The 21,378-nt window shown below is 67.2% G+C and overlaps 1 protein-coding gene across 1 annotated transcript in view; it reads left to right on the top strand.

Moving 5' to 3' along the window:
* The first annotated feature begins 1,023 nt into the window (after nucleotides 1–1,023).
* Nucleotides 1,024–21,378, top strand: part of KDM6B (lysine demethylase 6B) — a 33,769-nt gene continuing 13,414 nt past the window's right edge. The window contains 16 exon segments of the mRNA XM_071800236.1: nucleotides 1,024–1,178; nucleotides 5,013–5,070; nucleotides 9,478–9,567; nucleotides 9,722–9,825; nucleotides 10,325–10,457; nucleotides 11,277–11,375; nucleotides 12,025–12,617; nucleotides 12,660–12,763; nucleotides 12,851–12,937; nucleotides 14,627–14,764; nucleotides 15,266–15,367; nucleotides 16,188–16,388; nucleotides 17,208–18,634; nucleotides 18,636–18,965; nucleotides 19,684–19,810; nucleotides 20,525–20,630. Coding sequence (XP_071656337.1) covers nucleotides 10,330–10,457; nucleotides 11,277–11,375; nucleotides 12,025–12,617; nucleotides 12,660–12,763; nucleotides 12,851–12,937; nucleotides 14,627–14,764; nucleotides 15,266–15,367; nucleotides 16,188–16,388; nucleotides 17,208–18,634; nucleotides 18,636–18,965; nucleotides 19,684–19,810; nucleotides 20,525–20,630 — 3,442 coding nt within the window. The 5' untranslated portion in view covers nucleotides 1,024–1,178; nucleotides 5,013–5,070; nucleotides 9,478–9,567; nucleotides 9,722–9,825; nucleotides 10,325–10,329.

Genomic DNA, 21,378 nt, shown 5'->3' with positions numbered 1-21,378 from the left:
CACCAGCTGATGGGCTCTGATTGGCTGGCGGCCGCACGGGGCGGCTGCTATTGGTTGTCGCCGGGTGTCCCCAGGGTGGCAGTGGCCCCTCCCCCCCCCCTTCCAGTCCCGGTGCCCCCCAGTGCCCCCCAGTCCCTCCCAGTGCCTCCCATACTGGTCCCAGTCCCTCCCAGTCCTGTCCCAGTCCCATCCTGGTCCGAACCCCAGTTCTATCCCAGTTCGCCCCAGTATAAACCAGTCCCCCGCAGTCCCTTCCAGTCCCCCCAATCCATCCCAGTTCATCCCAGTGCCCCCCAGTCCATCCCAGTTACCTCCAACCCATCCCAGTCCATCTCAGTGCCCTCCAGTCCATCCCAGTTACCCCCAGTCCATGCCAGTCCATCCCAGTTCATCCCACTCCCCCCCAGTCCCTCCAGTCCCTCCCAGTCCCCCCCAGTCCATCCCAGTCCTTCCCAGGTCCCCCCAGTCCATCCCAGTTCCCGCCAATCCACCCCAGTCCCCCCAGTCTATCCCAGTCCTTCCAGTCTTCCCCAGTCCATCCCAGTCGCCCCAGTCCCCTCCAGTCCATCCCACTCCCCCCCAGTCCCCCCCAGTCCATCCCAGTCCATCCCAGTCCCTCCCAGTTCACTCCAATCCACCCCAGTTATCCCAGCCCGCCCAGTCCCCCCCAGTCCATCCCACTCCCCCCCAGTCCCCCCAGTCCATCCCAGTTACCCCCAGTCCATCCCAATCCATCCCAGTCCCCCCCAGTCCCTCCCAGTCCATCCCACTCCCCCCCAGTCCCCGTCAGTTCCCCCCAATCCACCCCAGTCCATCCCAGTCCCCCCCAGTCCCTCCCAGTTCACCCCAATCCACCCCAGCTCACCCCACTCCCCCCCCCCAATGTGGGCGTGTCCTCGCTCTCGGGCGGAACCACCTGAACCTCTCGGGGGGGGGTGTGGGGGGTGTGTGTATCTGTGTGGTGGGGGGGTGCGGGTGTTGTGGGCGTGCCCCGGCGCGCGGCGGGGGGCGTGTCCGGGGGGCGTGTCCGGGGGCGGGGCCGGGGCGGGCGGGGCGCGCGGCGCTGGGTCCTTTGTTTGAGCGGAGGCCGAAGGCAGCGGAGCCGCCAGCGCCGGCCGGGCCGGGAGCGGCGGCGGCACCGGGAGCGGCACCGGGAGCCCGCACAGCCCGCCCCGCAGGTACCGGGGGGCACGGCGGGGCGGGGCGGGACGGGGGGGCACGGCGGGACGGGCCGGGACGGGCCGGGGAACGGGCGGGGGTGGGGGACACACGGGGGGAAGGGCCGGGCCGAGGCCTGGAGAGGGGGAGGAGCGGGGAAGGGGTGAGGGGAGCGGGACGGAGGGGAAAGGGGGGCCGGACCCCCTGAGGTGAACCGGGGGGAGTGAGGGGAGAGGGGGGGTCTGACCCCCCTGAGGTGAATTGGGGGGAGTGAGGGGAGAGGGGGGGTCTGACCCCCCTGAGGTGAATTGGGGGGAGTGAGGGGAGAGGGGGGGGGGGGTCTGACCCCCCCCTGAGGTGAATTGAGGATTTGGGGGGGATCTTGGTGTGAGGTGAATGTGGGGGGGTCTGAACCCCCTGAGGTGATTGGGGGTTCTGAGGTGAATTGGGGGGGGTCTGGATTGAGGTGAATTGGGGGGTTCTGAGGGGGAATGTGGGGGTCTGACCCCCCTGAGGTGAATTGGGGGGGGTCTGAACCCCTTGAGTGATTTGGGGGGGTCTTGGTCTGAGGTGAATGGGGGGCAATGAGGGGAATGTGGGGGGGGGGGGTCTGAACCCTTGAGGTGAATTGGGGGGTCTGAGGTGAATTGGGGGGACTGATGAGAACGGGGGGGTCTGAACCACCTGAGGTGATTTGGGGGGGTCCGGATTGGTGTGAATTGGGGGAGACCGAGGTGAATTGGGGGGGTCTGACCCGTCTGAGGTGATTTGGGGGGGACTTGAGGGGAATGGGGGGGTCTGACCCACCTGAGCTGATCTGGGGGGACTGAGATGAATGTGGGGGGGGTCTGAACCCCCTGAGGTGATTGGGGGTTCTGAGGTGAATTGGGGGGGGGTCTGAACCCCCTGAGGTGAATTGGGGGGGGGTCTGAACCCCTTGAGTGATTTGGGGGGGTCTGAGGTGATTTGGGGGGTCTGAGGTGAATTGGGGGGGGTCTGAACCCTCTAAGGTGAATTGGGGGTTCTGAGGTGAATTGGGGGGGTCTGACCCCCCTGAGGTGAATTGGGGGGGGGGGGGTCTGAACCCCTTGAGTGATTTGGGGGGGTTCTGGTCTGGGGTGATTTGGGGGGGGTCTGAGGTGAATGGGGGGGTCTGACCCCCTGAGGTGAATGGGGGGGGACTTGAGATAATTGGGGGGGGGTGTCTGGGGTAAATATGGAGGGATCGTGACCCCCCCCCAGGTGATATGGGGGGGTCACCTGGGGTGAGATAAATTGGGGGGGGGGGGTCCTGCCCCTTCTGGGGTAATGGGGGGGCAATGGGGTCCAGATTGGGGGAACTGGGGGGTCTGGGAATGTTGGGGTGAATTGGGGGGTCCTGACCCCCCCCACCCCCCTGATATAAATTAGGGGTGGGGGGGGTGTGCCATGTGGGGTGAGGTAAATGAGGGGGTTCAAGGTAAATGGGGTGTCTGGGGGGGTTATTGGGGTGTCTGGGGGGGATTTTGGGGTGTCTGGGGGGTAATTGGGGGTTTGGGGTATTATTGGGGTGTCTGAGGGGGTTATTGGGGTGTTATTGGGGTGTTTGGGGAGTTATTGGGGGGTTAGGCTGTTATTGGGGTGTTTGGGGGTATTTTGGGGTATTTGAGAAGTTATTGGGGTGTCTGGGGAGTGTTGGGGGGTATTGGGGTGTTTGGGGAGTTATTGGGGGGTTTATTGGGGTGTCTGGGGGGGTTTATTGGGGTGTTGGGGATTATGGAAGTGTCTGGGGGGATTTTGGGGTGTCTGGGGAGTTATTTGGGGTGTTTGGGGGGGTTGTTGGGGTGTCTGGGTGGTTATGGGGTGTCTGGGGGGGTATTGGGGGATTATTGGGGTGCCTGGGGGGGTTATTGGGGTATCTAGGGGGTTATTGGGGTGTCTGGGGGTGTTATTGGGGGCTGGGGGGACTTTGGGGTGTCTGGTGGGGGTTATTGGGGATGTTTGAGGGGGTTATGGGAGTTATGGGGGTGTTTGGGGGGTTATTGGGGTGTTTGGGTGGTTATTGGGGTGCCTGGGGGGTAATTGGGGTGTTTGGGGGGTTATTGGGGTGTCTGGGGGGGATTTTGGGGTGTCTGGGGGGTTATTGGCGTGTCTGAGGAGGATTTGGGGGTGTCTGGGTGGTTATGGGGTATCTGGGAGGTTATTGGGGTGTCTGAGGGGGATTTTGGGGTGTTTTGGGTGTTATTGGGATGTCTGGGGGGTTATTGGGGTGTTTGGGGTTTATTGGGGGGGGTTGGGGGTGTTTGGGGGTTATGGGGGTGTCTGGGGGGTTGGGTCAGGCCCCCCCTCCACCCCCGGGGTTGTTTCATCACCGGCTCTTGCGTCAGCGCCCGGACGCCTGGGTCCCTCCCGGACGCCTGGGTCCCCCGGACGCCTGGGTCCCCCGGGCGGGGGTGGGGGGAGGGGCTGCCCGGACGCCTGGGTTCCCCCGGACGCCTGGGTTCCCTCCTCCCCCCAGCGGGGGTGGGGCCGGGTGTGGCACCTGATAAGCGGGGTGTGGGAGCACTGGGAGCACTGGGAGTGCAGAGGGCGGCCCGAGAGCTGAACTGGGAGCACTGGGGTGTAATGTGGGGGGGTACTGGGAGCACTGGGGTGTAATGTGGGGGGTACTGGGAGCACTGGGGTGTAATGTGGGGGGTACTGGGAGCGCTGGGGTGTAATGTGGAGCGTACTGGGATCACTGGGACGTAATGTGGGGGGGTACTGGCAGCACTGGGGTGTAATGTGGAGGTTATACTGGGAGCACTGGGAGCACTGGAGTGTAATGTGGGGGGTACTGGGAGCACTGGGGTGTAATGGGGGGGGTACTGGAAGCACTGGGGTGTAATGTGGGGGGGTACTGGGAGCACTGGGGTGTCATGTGGGGGGTACTGGGGGCGCTGGGAGCACTGGGGTGTAATGTGGAGGGTACTGGGAGCACTGGGGTGTAATGTGGGGGGGTACTGGGAGCACTGGGAGCACTGGAGTATAATGTGGGGGTACTGGGAGTACTGGAGTGTAATATGGGGGGGTACTGGGAGCACTGGGAGCACTGGAGTGTAATGTAGGGGGTAGTGGGAGCACTGCAGTGTAATGTGGGGGTTATACTGGGAGCACCAGAGTGTAATGTGGGGCTGTACTGGGAGCACTGGGATGTAATGTGGGGCTGTACTGGGAGCACTGGGATGTAATGTGGGGGGTACTGGGAGCACTGGGGTGTAATGTGGGGGGGTACTGGGAGCACTGGGAGCACTGGGGTGTCATTGGGGGTTATACTGGGAGCACTGGGAGCGGGTGTCGCCTAAACTGGGAGCGCTGGCAGGGGGGCTGTACTGGTCATACTGGGAGCACGAGTGACAGATATTGGTGTTACTGGGAGTATCAGTGACACATACTGGTCATACTGGGAACACTGGAGCTGCTCATACTGGGGGCACTGGGAGCAGCATCCCCACTTCATACTGGGCTCTGGCTTTACTGGTCCCAGTGTGGGACTGGGAAGGTCTTCCTAGTGCCCTCCCAGTGCCCTCCCAGTGCCCTCCCAGTATCCCCAGTGCCCTCCCAGTGCCCTCTCAGTGCCTCCCAGTATCCCCAGTGCCCTCCCAGTACCCTCCCAGTGCCCTCCCAGTACCCTCCCAGTGCCTCCCAGTGCCCTCCCAGTATGACCAGTATCCCCAGTGCCCTCCCAGTGCCCTCCCAGTGCCCTCCCAGTGCCTCCCAGTGCCCTCCCAGTATGACCAGTATCCCCAGTGCCCTCCCAGTGCCCTCCCAGTGCCCTCCCAGTGCTCTCCCAGTCCCTCCCAGTCCCTCCCAGTAACCGTGTCCCCCTCCACCAGGTCCAGGCCATGGCGGGCGCGTAGCCCCTCCCCCACACGGCGCCGCACCTGCTGACACGTGAGTGCCCTCGGGCCCCGCCCCCCTCAGGCTCCACCCACCCAAGCTCCGCCCCCTCCCACGTGGGGTCACAACCGGGTCCGGTCCCATGTCCCCCCTTGTCCCCTGTGTTTGTCACCCCCGTGTTCCCCCCCATGTCCCCCCATGTCACCCAGTGTCACCCCTTGTCCCCCCGTGTTTGTGACCCCAACGTCACCCAGTGTCACCCCTTGCCCCCCGTGTTTGCGACCCCGACGTCACCCAGTGTCGCCCCTTGTCCCCCCGTGTTTGTGACCCCAATGTCACCCAGTGTCACCCCTTGTCCCCCGTGTTTGTGACCCCAACGTCACCCAGTGTCACCCCTTGTCCCCCCGTGTTTGTGACCCCAACGTCACCCAGTGTCACCCCTTGTCCCCCCGTGTTTGTGACCCCGACGTCACCCAGTGTCGCCCCTTGTCCCCCCGTGTTTGTGACCCCAACGTCACCCAGTGTCACCCCTTGTCCCCCCGTGTTTGTGACCCTGACGTCACCCAGTGTCACCCCTTGTCCCCCCGTGTTTGTGACCCCAACGTCACCCAGTGTCACCCCTTGTCCCCCCGTGTTTGTGACCCCAACGTCACCCAGTGTCACCCCTTGTCCCCCCGTGTTTGTGACCCTGACGTCACCCAGTGTCACCCCTTGTCCCCCCGTGTTTGTGACCCCAACGTCACCCAGTGTCGCCCCTTGTCCCCCCGTGTTTGTGACCCCAACGTCACCCAGTGTCGCCCCTTGTCCCCCCGTGTTTGTGACCCCAACGTCACCCAGTGTCACCCCTTGTCCCCCCGTGTTTGTGACCCCAACGTCACCCAGTGTCACCCCTTGCCCCCCGTGTTTGTGACCCCGACGTCACCCAGTGTCACCCCTTGTCCCCCCGTGTTTGTGACCCCAATGTCACCCCTTGTCCCCCCGTGTTTGTGACCCTGACGTCACCCAGTGTCACCCCTTGCCCCCCGTGTTTGTGACCCCGACGTCACCCAGTGTCACCCCTTGTCCCCCCGTGTTTGTGACCCCAACGTCACCCAGTGTCACCCCTTGTCCCCCCGTGTTTGTGACCCCAATGTCACCCCTTGTCCCCCTGTGTCTGTCACCCCTGTGTCCCCCCATGTCACCCCTTATCCCCCTTATCACCCGGTGTCACCCCTTGTCCCCCCGCCATGTTCTCCCCCCATGTCCCCCTCATGTCACCCCTTGTCTCCCTGTGTCTGTCACCCCAGTGTCACCCAGTGTCACCCCTTGCCCCCTTGTGTCTGTCACCCCCATGTTCCCCCCCATGTCACCCAGTGTCACCCCTTGTCCCCCCATGTTTGTGACCCCAATGTCACCCACTGTCACCCCTTGTCCCTCTGTGTCTGTCACCCCCGTGTCACCCTATGTCACCCAATGTCCCCTTGTGTTTGTCAGCCCTGTGTCACCCCATGTCACCCTCTTGTCCCCCTATGTCACCCCTTGTCCCCCCATGTCACCCCTTGTCCCCCTGTGTCTGTCACCCCCATGTCCCCCAGTGTCACCCCTTGTCCCCCCGTGTCTGTCCCCCTCATGTCCCCCCATGTCCCCACATGTCTGTGTGTCACCATGTGTCCCCATGTCCCCTCCTGTGTTTGTGTCCCCAATGTCCCCTTATTATCCCCAATGTCCCCCTGTTCCCATGTCCCCCTGTCATCCCCAATGTCCCCTCATGTCCCCCCATTATCCCCATGTCCCGCCCCGTCCCCGTGTCCCCCCCCTCTCCCCCATGTCCCCATGTCCCCACGTGTCTGTGTGTCCCCATGTGTCCTCATGTGTTCCCATGTCCCCGCGTTGTCCCCAATGTCCCCTGCGCCCATATGTCCCCATTATCCCCGTGTCACCATGTCCCCATGTCCCCATTATTCCCAGTGGCCCCCCATTATCCCCGATGTCCCCCCGTCCCCGTGTCCCCCCATGTCTGTGTGTCCCCGTGTGTCCTCATGTGTCCCCATGTCCCCTCCTGTCTCTGTGTCCCCATGTCCCCCCAATGTCCCCCTGTGCCCATATCTCCCCGTGTCCCCCCTGTCCCCGTGTCCCCCCGTCCCCAATGTCCCCCCATTATCCCCAGTGTCCCCCCGTCCCCAGTGTCCTCTGTGTGTCCCCATGTGTCCTCATGCGTCCCCGTGTCCCCTCCTGTGTCTGTGGCCCCACAGGCCCCTCCATGTCCCAATGTCCCCATGTCCCTCTATGTCCCCCCCTGTCCCCATATCCCCCCCTGTTCCCCTGTGTCCCCGTATCCCCCCTGTGTCCCCCCATTATCCCCAATGTCCCCCCCATGTCACCACATGTCTGTGTGTCCCCATGTCCCCTCTTGTGTCCCCGTGTCCCCTCCTGTGTCTATGTCCCCGTGTCCCCCCATTATCCCCAATGTCCCCCTGTCCCCATGTCCCCCATGTCCCCACATGTCTGTGTGTCCCCGTGTGTCCTCACGTGTCCCCATGTCCCCTCCTGTGTCTGTAGCCCCACAGGCCCCTCCATGTCCCAATGTCCCCATGTCCCCATATCCCCCCCAACCCCTGTGTCCCCGTATCCCCCCTGTGTACCCCATGTCCCCCCATTATCCCCAATGTCCCCTCATCCCCATGTCCCCATGTCCCCACGTGTCTGTGTGTCCCCATGTGTCCCCATGTCCCCCCATTATCCCCATGTCCCCTCATCCCCGTGTCCCCATGTCCCCACGTGTCTGTGTGTCCCCATGTGTCCCCATGTCCCCCCATTATCCCCAATGTCCCCCCATCCCCGTGTCCCCATGTCCCCACGTGTCTGTGTGTCCCCATGTGTCCCCATGTCCCCCTATGCCCCTGTCCCCATGTCCCCCCATTATCCCTATGTCCCCCCATCCCCCATTATCCCCATTGTCCCCCCGTCCCCCCATGTCCCCCCATCCCCCATTATCCCCCTGTCCCCCCATTATCCCCCTGTCCCCCCATGTCCCCCTGTCCCCCCCTGTCCCCCCACGTCCCCCCATTGTCCCCATGTCCCCCCATTGTCTCCCCATGTCCCCCTGTCCCCCCATGTCCCCCCATCCCCCGTTGTCCCCATGTCCCCCCATTATCCCCATGTCCCCCCATTATCCCCGTGTCCCCCCCATGTCCCCGTGTCCCCTCCCCCGTCCCCTGGGGGATTCCCCCGTCCCCACCCCCGCTCGGTGTCACCGCGTCCTGTTGACGTCACCGTCCCCCGGGCCAGGAAAAGGGGGGGGGAGGGGGGGAACAACCCACGCGGGGACACGCGGAGGTGACGCAGCCGCTGCCGCTCGGTGTCACTCGGTGTCACCCGGCGCCGCGTGGGGACACGCGGGGACACGCGGCCGGAGCCCTGCGGGTGAGGGGGCACACGTGTGGGGCTGGGGTCGCAGTGATGTGGGGGTCGCAGTGGGGCAGCTGTGGGGCTGGGGTCACAGTGATGTGGGGGGCAGCTGTGGGGCAGCTGTGGGGCTGGGGTCGCAGTGATGTGGGGGTCGCAGTGGGGCAGCTGTGGGGCTGGGGTCACAGTGATGTGGGGGGCAGCTGTGGGGCTGGGGGTCACATGTGGGGCTGGGGGTCACAGTGGGGCAGCTGTGGGGCTGGGGGTCACGGGTGGGGTCACACGTGTGGGGCTGGGGTCACAATGATGTGTGGGTCGCAGTGGGGCAGCTGTGGGGCTGGGGGTCACATGTGGAGCTGGGGGTCACAGTGGGGCAGCTGTGGGGCTGGGGTCACATGTGGGGCTGGGGGTCACAGTGGGGCAGCTGTGGGGCTGGGGGTCACGGGTGGGGTCACACGTGTGGGGCTGGGGTCACAGTGATGTGTGGGTCGCAGTGGGGCAGCTGTGGGGCTGGGGGTCACATGTGGGGCTGGGGGTCACAGTGGGGCAGCTGTGGGGCTGGGGTCACATGTGGGGCTGGGGGTCACAGTGGGGCAGCTGTGGGGCTGGGGGTCACGGGTGGGGTCACACGTGTGGGGCTGGGGTCACAGTGATGTGTGGGTCGCAGTGGGGCAGCTGTGGGGCTGGGGTCACAGTGACGTGTGGGTCGCAGTGGGGCAGCTGTGGGGCTGGGAGTCACATGTGGGGCTGGGGGGGTGTGACATGTGGGGCAGCTGTGGCTCAGGTGTGGGGCTGGGGGTCCATGCGTGCAGTCACGTGTGGGTCACGGGGGGGCTGTGGGTCGCAGTTATGGGGCAGCCGTGGGTCAGGTCCCCCCTTCCTGCTCCCTGTGGGGTTCCCTTGGCCGCCCCTCCCCCCCAAGTGCCCCCCAAGTGCCTCCTGCCCCACATCGATCCCCGCCCATCTCTACCCCGAAGGGGGCGGGGCCTCGCCTTCCCCCCCCCCCCCATCCTCCCGTTGTCATTGGCCAACCCCGCTCTCAACCCCTCCCTCCTCCTCCCCATTGGTCCCCGCCAGGCTGAGCTGAAGGCGGCTGAGAAGATGATTGGCTGCCAGCCGAGGGGCGCCCTGTGATTGGCCGGATTCCTGGAGAGCGTCGCTGGAGAGGTGAGGGGGGCTGGGCCTGGTGGGGGCGGGGCCTAGGGAGGGCGGGGCCTTGAGGCGGGGTCTTGATAGGGGGCGGAGCCAGACTCCACCCGAAGCCCCGCCCACTCCCCCCCCATAACTCCTCCCCACGTGACCCCTGCCCACGTGACCCCAGGTGACACTGAGGGCGGGGCCGCCCCAGCCCAGCAGCCGCCCCTCCCCCCCCCGGGGCTGCCCCTCCCCCCCCGGGGGGGCCCCGCACCCCGCGCCCCACGAGCGGTGAGTGGGGGAGGGGCTGTGGGGCGATCTATGGGGCAGGGGGAGCTATGGGGCAATCTATGGGGGGGATGTGGGGAGATCTATGGGGCGGGGGGAGCTATGGGGCAATCTATGGGGGGGATGTGGGGGGAGCTATGGGGCGGGGGGAGCTATGGGGCAATCTATGGGGGGGATGTGGGGAGATCTATGGGGCGGGGGGAGCTATGGGGCGATCTATGTGGGGGGAGCTATGGGGTGGGGGGAGCTATAGGGCAATCTATGGGGGGCATGTGGGGAGATCTATGGGGTGGGGGGAGCTATGGGGCAATCTATGGGGGGGATGTGGGGGGAGCTATGGGGCAATCTATGGGAGGGATGTGGGGTGATCTATGGGGTGGGGGGAGCTGTGGGGCTGACGGCCACGCTATGGGGCAGGTGGGAGGGATCTGTGGGGCTTGTGGGAGGGATCTATGGGGCGGGGAGGCCGCGCTATGGGGCTGACGGCCGCGCTATGGGGCAGGCTGGATGCATCGCGCCGTGGAGCCGCTGGGGGGCCGGGCCGTGGGGCGCGAGCCCTTCGCCGTGGGGAGCCTGGGATGTGGGGGGGGCTGGGCCGCCTGCCCCCCCCCCCGGCCCTGGGGACCCCCTGCCAGGTACCGCCCCATAGCGACCCCCACACTGCCCCATAGCGACCCATGGGACCCATAGGGACCCCCATGCTGCCCCATAGCGACCCATAGGGACCCACACACTGCCCCGTAGCGACCCATGGGATCCATAGGGACCCCCATGCTGCCCCATAGCGACCCATAGGGACCCACACACTGCCCCGTAGCGACCCATGGGATCCATAGGGACCCCCATGCTGCCCCATAACTACCCATAGGGACCCCCACACTGCCCCATAGCAACCCATGGACACCCATAGAGACCCCCATGTTGCCCCATAGGGACTCTCACACTGCCCCATAGCGCCCCATAGGGACCCCCACACTGCCCCATAGTGACCCATAGGGACCCCCACGCTGCCCCATAGCGACCCATAGGGACCCACACACTGCCCCGTAGCGACCCATGGGATCCATAGGGACCCCCATGCTGCCCCATAACTACCCATAGGGACCCCCACACCGCCCCATAGCAACCCATGGACACCCATAGAGACCCCCATGTTGCCCCATAGGGACTCTCACACTGCCCCATAGCGCCCCATAGGGACCCCCACACTACCCCATAGTGACCCATAGGGACCCCCACACTGCCCCATAGCGCCCCACAGTGACCCCCACAATGCCCTTAGGGACCCCCATAGTGACCCATGGGGACCCCCAGAGACCCCCGTGCTGCCCCATAGTGACCCATGGGGACCCACAGTGCCCCCCCCACTGCCCCATAGTGACCCCTGGGGACCCCACATCCCTGGGGTGTCCCCATGTCCCCATGTCCCCTCCCCCACGTCCGTGTCCCCCCAGGTGCTCCAGTGTGGGGCAGGTGCCGCTGCCCCTCCCCCACCTGCCCCCCCCCAGCCCCACCGGGGGCCCCTCCCCCCACAAGCTGTTCTACAGCCCCGGGTAAGTGTCACCCCCCCCCCCCCCCCATGTCCCCATGTCACCCCCCCCGTGTCCCCATGTCACCCCCCCCCGTGTCCCCATGTCACCCCCCCGTGTCCCCATGTCACCCCCCCCGTGTCCCCATGTCACCCCATGTCCCCATGTCACCCCCCCCTTGTCCCCATGTCACCCCCCCTTGTCCCCATGTCACCCCCCTCGTGTCCCCATGTCACCCCCTCGTGTCCCCATGTCACCCCCCTCATGTCCCCATGTCACCCCCCCCATGTCCCCATGTCACCCCTCCCCATGTCCCCATGTCACCCCCCCCATGTCCCCATGTCACCCCCCCGTGTCCCCATGTCACCCCCCCCATGTCCCCATGTCACCCCCCGCCCCGTGTCCCCATGTCACCCCCCGCCCCGTGTCCCCATGTCACCCCCCCGTGTCCCCATGTCACCCCCCATGTCCCCATGTCACCCTCCCCCCCATGTCCCCATGTCACCCCCCATGTCCCCATGTCACCCCCCCTTGTGTCCCCATGTCACCCTCCCCCCTGTGTCCCCTTGTCACCCCCTGTCCCCGTGACCCCCCCATCCCCCTTGTCCCTCTTGTCCCCGTGTCACCCCTTGTCCCCCCCTGTGACCCCCTTGTCCCCTCGTGTCCCCCCCAGGGTCCCCCCCCGGGCCCCTCCCCCGTCCCTGGAGCCCCTGTCGAGCTGTGGCCGCTTGGGGACACCGTGGGACACCCGAGGGGACACCCGAGGTGACAGCGGCCACCGCGGGGACATCCCGGGCCACCGAGGGGACATCGGCCACCGCGGGGACATCCTGGGCCACCGAGGGGACAGCGGCCACCATGGGGACATCCTGGGCCACCGAGGGGACAATGGTCACCGAGGGGACATCGGCCACCATGGGGACATTGGCCTTCGAGGGGACATTGGCCACCATGGGGACATCCTGAGCCACCGAGGGGACAGCGGCCACCGAGGGGACATCGGCCACCATGGGGACATTGGCCACCGAGGGGACATCCTGAGTCATCGAGGTGACATCGGCCACCATGGGGACATTGGCCACCGAGGGGACATTGGCCATCGAGGTGACATCGGCCACCATGGGGACATTGGCCACCGAGGGGACATCCTGAGCCACCGAGGGGACATCGGCCACCACGGGGACATCCCGGGCTACCGCGGTGACATCGGCCACCGAGGGCTCATTGGCCACCATGGGGACATTCTGGGCCACCGTGGGGACATCGCTGGTCACCGTGGGGACATCGCTGGTCACCGTGGGGACATCGGCCACCGTGGGGACATCCCGGGCCACCAAGGGGACAGCGGCCACCGTGGGGACGTCGTCGGCCACCGTGGGGACATGGCCGCCCGCATCGGGCGCCTGCAGCAGGTGGGACGCTGGGGACACGGGGGGGACGCAGGGGTGACGTTGTCCCCGTGGCCGTGTCACCGGTGTCACCTTTGTCATTGTCACCAGCCCCAGGTCTGGAGTTTCCCGCCGGGTCCTGTGTCCCCAACCCGGGGAAGGAGCCAACAACCCCCCCAGGCCTGGAGCCCCCCCGAGGTGACAGGGACAGGGGACATGGGGACATGGGGGGGACATGGGGACATGGCGGGGACACGGGGGGACAGGGGGGGACACGGGGACACTGGGAGGGGGGGATGAGAAAGCTGGGGGCACTGGGAATGGGGACACTGGGGGCATTGGGGACACTGGGAATGGGTCACTGGGAGCACTGGGAGTGGGGACACTGGGAGCACTGGGAATGGGGACACTGAGAGTGGGGGCACTGGGAGCACTGGGAATGGGGACACTGAGAGTGGGGGCACTGGGAGCACTGGGAATGGGGACACTGAGAGTGGGGACACTGGGAGCACTGGGAATGGGGACACTGAGAGTGGGGACACTGGGGATGGGGACACTGGGAGCACTGGGGACCCTGGGAATGGGGACACTGAGGGCATTGGGGACACTGGGAATGGGGTCACTGGGAGCACTGGGAGTGGGGACACTGGGAGCACTGGAAGTGGGGACACTGGGGATGGGGACACTGGGAACACTGGGAATGGGGACACTGGGGGCATTGGGGACACTGGGGAGGGGTCACTGGGAGCACTGGGGACCCTGGGAATGGGGACACTGAGGGTATTGGGGACACTGGGAATGGGGACACTGGGAGCACTGGGAATGGGGACACTGGGGGCATTGGGGACACTGGGGATGTTGGGAATGGGGACACTGGGGACACTGGGAGCACTGGGGACACTGGGAACAGGGACACTGGGGATACTGGGAATGGGGACACTGGGGACACTGGGAATGGGGACACTGGGGACACTGGGGATGGGGACACTGGGGATACTGGGGACACTGGGAACGGGGACACTGGGAATGGGGGCACTGGGGATACTGGGAATGGGGACAATGGGAGCCCTGGGAATACTGGGAATGGGGATACTGGGGATGGGGACACTGGGGATGGGGACACTGGGGACACTGGGGAGGGGGATACTGGGTGGACTGGGAGTAATGGGGACACTGGGGATACTGCGGATGGGGACACTGGGGACACTGGGAATGGGGACACTGGGAATGGGGACACTGGGGACAGTGGGGATGGGGTCACTGGGGACACTGGGAGCACTGGGAATGGGGACCCTAGGGACACTGGGAGTGGGGACACTGGGAGCACTGGGGACACTGGGAATGGGGTCACTGGGGACACTGGGAACACTGGGAACAGGGACACTGGGAATGGGGACACTGGGAGCACTGGGGATGGGGGCACTGGGAATGGGGACCCGGGGACACTGGGAATGGGGGCACTGGGGACACTGGGGATGGGGGCACTGGGGACACTGGGAATGGGGGCACTGGGGACACAGGGGATACTGGGGATACTGGGAATACTGGGAATGGGGACACTGGGAGCACTGGGGACACTGGGAGTGGGGATACTGGGGACACTGGGGATGGGGACAACGGGGGCACTGGGAATGGGAACAGTGGGGACACTGGGGACACTGGGAATGGGGGCACTGGGGACACTGGGGGCACTGGGAATGGGAACACTGGGGACACTGGGGACACTGGGAATGGGGGCACTGGGGACACTGGGAATGGGGACACTGGGAGCACTGGGGAGGGGGATATTGGGGACACTGGGGATGGGGGTGCCTGTGACCCCGCGTGACCCCGTGTGACCCCGCGTGACCCCGCGTGGCCCCGCGTGACCCCGCGCCCCTCCCCCAGCGGAGCGTGTCAGTGCAGCGGGGGGCGCAGCTGAAAAGGGGGGGGCTCCCCGAGCCCCCCCCGGCCCCCCCGCCCCCTCCCCCCCCAACCGAGCCGCCCAACCCCCGCAAGCGCCGGCGCAGCCGCAGCCCCCAGCAGGTGGGGGAGGGGCCGGAAATGGGGGGGGGGCAATGGGGGGGGTCCGGGGGGGGTCTGAGGGGGCACTGGGGGGGTCTGGGGGGCACTAAATGGGGTGGGGGGTCTGGGGAGGCATTGGGGGGGTCTTGGGGGGGGCACTAAATGGGATGAAGGGGGCAATGGGGGGCACTAAATGGGGTGGGGGGGCAATGGGGGGGTCTGGGGGGCACTAAATGGGGTGGGGGGGTCTGGGGGGGGCACTAAATGGGGTGGGGGGCAATGGGGGCATTGGGGGGGTCTGGGGGGCCCTAAATGGGGGGGACAATGGGGGGGGGTCTGGGGGCCACTAAATGGGGTGAGGGGGGTCTGGGGGGGCCCTAAATGGGGGGGGACAATGGGGGGGGCACTAAATGGGGTGGGGGGGGCAATGGGGGGGGTCTTGGGGGGTACTAAATGGGGTGGTGGGGCAAAACAGGGGGGTCCTTGGGGGTGTCCCCAGTGTCCCCGTTGTCCCCTCCCCAGGCCGGGCCCCCCCCGTTCCCGCTGTCCCCAGCGCTGTGGCCGCCCCTCCCCGGGGACACCTGGACACCCCAACCCCGCCTGGCGGCCCCCCCGGACAGACAGGTGGGACAGACGGACCCCGTGTCCCCCCCTGTCACCGCATGTCCCCTGGTGTCACCCGGTGTCCCCCCATGGCCCCCCGTGTCCCCCCCGTGTCCCCCCATGTCCCCCTGTGTCCCCCCAGGTACCCGCATGTCCCCCCTTGTACCCCCTGTCCCCATGTCCCCCCATGTCCCCCCATGTCCCCCCATGTCCCCATGTTGTCCCCTGTCGTCCCCTGTCCCCTCATGGGATATGGGTCCCCTCATGTCCCCCCCTGTCCCCCATGTCCCCGTATCCCCCTGTCCCCATATCCCCATGGCCCCCTTGTCCCCCCATGTCCCCATATCCCCATACCCGCATGTCCCCCCATGTCCCCCCTGTCCCCATGTCCCCCCCGTCCTCCCATATCCCCATGTCCCCCCCTGTCCCCCCATATACCCCTGTCCCCCCCTGTCCCCCCCTGTCCCCATGTCCCCCCCGTCCTCCCATATGCCCATGTCCCCCCCTGTCCCCCCCTGTCCCCCTGTCCCCCCATATCCCCCTGTCCCCCATGTCCCCCCATGTCCCCCTGTCCCCCCATGTCCCCCCCGTCCTCCCATATCCCCATGTCCCCCCCTGTCCCCTCATATCCCCCCTGTCCCCCCCGTCCCCCCATGTCCCCCTGTCCCCATGTCCCCTTGTCCCCTCATATCCCCCTGTCTCCCCCTGTCCCCACATCCCCACATCCCCCCATGTCCCCCTGTCCCCCCACATCCCCCCATGTCCCCCTGTCCCCCCACATCCCCATCTCCCCCCATGTCCCCCGTCCCCCCGCTGACCCGTGTCCCCGTGTCCCCCCCAGGAGCAGCGCCCCCTGGGGGCTCCCCCTTTCGCCGCCCCTGCCCCCCGCCCCGCCCCCCTCGGAAGTGACCTTAGGGACAGCGGGGCCCCCCCCGGCCTGTCACCAGCAGCCACCGCCCGCGTGCCTTACGGGCCCCCCCGGGGCCCCCCCCGGCCCCCCAGCACCAGCAGCCTGGCCCGGGGGGGGAGCGGCCCCCGCGCGGTGAGTGGGGACAGGGGGGGACATGGGGACATGGGGGGGGATATGGGGACATGGGGGGATATGGGGACAGGGGGGGATATGGGGACAGGGGGACATGGGGGGGACATGGGGGGATATGGGGACATGGGGACGGGGGGGGACATGGGGAGACAGGGGGGGATATGGGGAGACAGGGGGATATGGGGAGGCATGGGGGGACATGGGGACAGGGGGGGACATGGGGGGATATGGGGGCATATGGGGGGACATGGGGACATGGGGGAATATGGGGAGACAGGGGGATATGGGGACATGGGGACAGGGGGGGACATGGGGGGATATGGGGATATGGGGGGACATGGGGAGACATGAGAGGACGTGGGGACAGGGGGACAGGGGGATATGGGGACAGTGGGGACACCAGGGGGCGGTGGTGGGGACAGCGCTGGGGGGGGGACCAGGAGCCGCGCCTGGGGACGAGGGGACATTGGGGAGGTTGGGGGGGTTGGGGACATTGGGGGGATATGGGACAGGGGGACAGGGGGACAGGGGGGGACATGGGGATATGGGGGGACGGGGGGGACATGGGGACAGGGGGACGTGGGGATATGCGGACATGGGGACACAGGACATGGAATATGGGGGGACAGGGGGATATGGGGACATTGGGGACATTGAGGGGGACAGGGGGATATGGGGGGGACAGAGGGACATTGGGGGTCATGGGGGGTCATGGGGCCATGGGGGGGGGTGGGACACAAACCTGGGGGGGAGGGGCGGGGCATGGGGGGAGGGGTGACCGATGTGACCCCCCCTCCCCCTCCCCAAATGTCCCCACAGGCTCCCGAGCGCCACCAACCCCCGGAGCCCCCCCCGGGCTTGGGGGGGGTCCCCACCCCCACCCCCACCCCCCCCTGCTGCCCCCCCCCGCCCCTCCCCCCCTGGCTGAAGGAGGCGGCGGGGGGTGGGGGTGGGGGAGGGGACCCCTTGGCCGATCTCCTGTTCGGGGCACCCGCCCCTCCCCCCCCCGCCCCCCATCCCCCTTTGGGGGGGTCCTTCCCGACCCCCCCCCCCTCCAACACCAGCACGGCGGGGGGGAGGGGCACAACGCGCCCCCCCTCCCCTCCCCCACCACCCCCCCCCACTTTTTGCTGCCCCTTCCCCCCCACCCCCAAAGAGCAAGAGGGGGAGGGGGAGGGGGAGGGGGGGGGCGATCACCCCCCTCCCCCCTCCCCCCCCCCTCACGACTTTTGGCTGGGGACCCCCCCCCATGTCCCCAACCCCTCCCCACCCCCCCCCTTGGCCACCTCAGGAACCTCCCCCCCCACCCCCCCCATCCCCTCCCCTCCTCCCCCCCCCCCCAGCACCACCCCCCCCACCCCGGCGGGAGGGGGTGGGGGAGGAGGAGGGGGAGGAGGGGGAGGAGGGGGAGGGGCACCCCCCTCCCCCCACCTTTTCGATTTCGGGGCCCCCCCCTTGGACGATCAGTTCGAGGAGCCCCCCGAATTCGCCAAGATCCTCCCGGACGGTTTGGCCACCATCATGCGCATGCTGGACGAGTCCATCCGGCAGGAGGAGGAGGGGGGGGCAGCGCCGGGGGCGGGGGCGGAATCGGGGGGCACCCTCCTGCCCCCCCCTCCCCCTCCCACCACCCCCTCCCCTCCCCCCCCCCCTCCTCCTCCTCCTCCTCTCCTCCCCAGCCCCCCCCCCCTCGCTCGCCCCAAGGCCCCTCCCCCATTCGGGGCGCCCCTCCCCCCATCCCCCGACCCCCCCCCGGACCCCCCCCGCCTTTACCCCTTTGGCAAACGCGAGGACCCCAAAACCCCCCCTTTCTACAAAAACTTCCCCGCGCCCCCCCCTCCCCCACCCCCCCCCGAGCAAAAAACCCCCCCCTCCCCCACCCCCCAACTCGCTACCTCAGCACCCTGGGCCCCCCCTCCCCCACCCCCCCCCCCTCCCCCCACCCCAGGGGGGGTCCCCAACCCCCCACCCCCCCCCCGTACGGAATCGGAGGCGCTGGAGCAAATCAGCCGAGCCTGCGAGAGCCTGGCCCGCCCCGCCCCCCCCCATCCCAAAACGGGGGGGGCGCGACGTCACCGCAAACCCTCCCCCCGCCCCAAAATGGGGGTGCCCAACCCCCCCCCTCCCCTCCCCCCCCGCCGCAAAGAGCAACGGAACCGCCAAGTTTTGGCCACTTTGGATTTGCAAAGCCCCGAAATGCGGGAAAAAGGCGGCGGGGGAGGGGGTGGGGGTGGGGGGGGGGCCCCTTCCCCTCCCCCCCCCCGCCCCCACCATAAAAGGGGGGGGGCCCCCCCCAAATCCGCCCCCCCCCCCTTTGGTGAGCTCGGCCGATTTGCTCAAGCTGCGGGCGCTGGGGGGGGAGGGGCCCCCCAAAGAGCTCAAGATCCGCTTGATTAAAGTGGAGAGCGGCGGGGGAGGGGCCGCAGGAGGCCCCGCCCACCCCCCCCCCAACCCCCCACCCCCCGCAAGGGATGGGGGAGGGGACGCAGCGGATGAGGGGGGAGGGGAAACGCGGGGACCCCCCCTGGCGCAGCTGACGATCCGGCACAGCGCGGCGGAGGTGGTGAGGGCCAGCAGGTGAGCGGGGGGGGTCCCCGTGTCCCCCCCTGTCCCCATGTCCCCCCATGTCCCCCTGTCCCCTTGTCCCCATATCCCCCTGTCCCAGTAACCTGGAGTGACCCCCAGGGTCCTAAAGTCCCTCCCAGTGACCCCAGGTGACCCCCAGGGTCCTAAAGTCCCCCCAGTGACCCCAGGTGACCCCCAGGGTCCTAAAGTCCCTCCCAGTGACCCCAGGTGACCCCCAGGGTCCTAAACCCCCCACCAGTGATCCCCAGGGTCCTAAACCCCCTCACAGTGATCCCGAGTGACCCCCAGGGTCCTAAAGCCCCCCCAGTGATCCCCAGAGTCCTAAAGTCCACCAGTGACCCCAAGTGACCCCCAGGGTCCTAACCCCCCCCCCAGTGATCCCCAGGGTCCTAAACCCCCCCCAGTGATCCCGAGTGACCCCCAGGGTCCTAAAGTCCCCCCAGTAACCCCAGGTGACCCCCAGGGTCCTGAAGCCCCCCCAGTGATCCCCAGGGTCCTAAAGTCCACCAGTGACCCCAAGTGACCCCCAGGGTCCTAAAACCCCTCCAGTGACCCCGAGTGACCCCCAGGTCCTAGAGCCCCCCCTATGACCCCCAGGGTCCTAAAGCCCCCAGTGACCCCAAGTCCTGTCCCCATACCCCCCCTGTCCCCGTATCCCCCCCCGTCCCCCTGCCCCGTGCCCCCGTCCCACTGTCCCCTGTGTCCCCAGGCAGGCGCGGCTCTCGGGTCCCCTCCGCGTGTCCTACCTGTCCCCAGCGCAGTCGGTGAAGCCACCAATGGGGTCTCAGGAGCCGCTGCCGCGCGAGAAGCTCAACCCGCCCACCCCCAGCATCTACGTGAGTCCCCATTGGCCGCCCGCCGCACCCCCTGCCGCCCCATTGGCCCGCTGCCGGATCCGCCCGCGGCTGATTGGCCCGAGGACCGGGTTGTGCGCCTGCTGATTGGCCCGCAGGAGGGAGTTTGGGGCGTCCTTCCCCCTGATTGGTTGGCTATAGGATCCCTCTCTTCTGATTGGCCCACTGGTGGGATCCCCCTCCTGCTGATTGGTCCGCTGGTGGGGTCTTCCCCTCTGATTGGCCCACTGGGTGGGGTCACAGGGCATCCTCTCTCCTGATTGGCTGTTAGGTGGAGGTAGGGGTGGGGGGGGAATTCCCCAAAGCATCCCTCTTCTGATTGGCTCCTGGGTGATCCTGAATGCTGATTGGCCAGCAGGCCAAACAATCCCCGTGCTGATTGGCTGGGCAAGCCAGCATAGCTCAGTCCTGATTGGCTGGCGTGTCATTGCATCCCAGTCCTGATAGGCTGGTGGGCGGGGATATTCCCCTCCCCCGGCTCTCCCTGTGCTGATTGGCCCACAAACCCAACCCCACCTCTGATTGGCCCGCGGGCAGCACGGGGCGGGCTCTTCCGGGTTCGCCTCCGCCCTTTTTCCGGTTTCCCTCCCCGGTAGGCGGGGCGCTGCGCTCCCATTGGCCGGCGTGCGGAGCTGCCGCTCGGTGATTGGCGGGCGGGGGCGGTGCCGCGCTCTGATTGGCTGTTTCCTCCCCCAGCTGGAAAGCAAGCGCGACGCCTTCTCCCCCGTGCTGCTCCAGTTCTGCACCGACCCCCGCAACCCCATCACCGTCATCCGGGGCCTCGCCGGCTCCCTGCGCCTCAGTGAGTGACCCCCCCAAAATATGGGGGCACCCCCACAAAGGGGAGACCCCCCCGCAATGGGGGATCCCCCCCCCAGTCACGTGGGACCCCCCCAAAAAATAGGGGAGCCCCCCAAAGAGGGTCCCCCCCCCCATCAGCATCATCCAGGGCTTGGCTGGCTCCTTGAGTACCCCCTGCCAAAAATGGGGACACCCATGTAAAACAGGGACACCCCCCAAAAATGGGGACACCCCCCAAAATATGGGGGCACCCCCACAAAGGGGAGACCCCCCCGCAATGGGGGATCCTCCTCCCGCTCACGTGGGACCCCCCAAAAAATAGGGGAGCCCCCCAAAGGGGGTTCCCCCCCCACCCCATCAGCATCATCCAGGACACCAAGATGCTGCTGGAGCCTCGTGTCCCCAGCCCTGTCCCCATGGGACCCCTTGGGACCCTCCCTGTCCCCATGGGACCCCCCCTGTCCCCTTGGGGACCCCCTTGGGGACCCCCCCACATTGTGACCCCCCCGTTTCCCACAGACCTGGGCCTGTTCAGCACCAAATCGCTGCTGGAGCCCAATGTCCCCATTGCTCTTCTGGTCCCCATAGGGCCCACCCTGTCCCCATGGGACCTCCCCTGTCCCCTTGGGGACCCCCTTGGGGACCCCCCCACATTGTGACCGCCCCATTTCCCACAGACCTGGGCCTGTTCAGCACCAAAATGCTGCTGGAGCCCAATGTCCCCATTGCTCTTCTGGTCCCCTTAGGAC

The sequence above is a fragment of the Patagioenas fasciata genome, chromosome 29 (genome assembly GCF_037038585.1).
Source record: "Patagioenas fasciata isolate bPatFas1 chromosome 29, bPatFas1.hap1, whole genome shotgun sequence".
Classification (NCBI taxonomy): domain Eukaryota; kingdom Metazoa; phylum Chordata; class Aves; order Columbiformes; family Columbidae; genus Patagioenas; species Patagioenas fasciata.
Note: the sequence above shows the minus strand (reverse complement) of the source record. Positions and strands in the feature narration are given on the sequence as shown.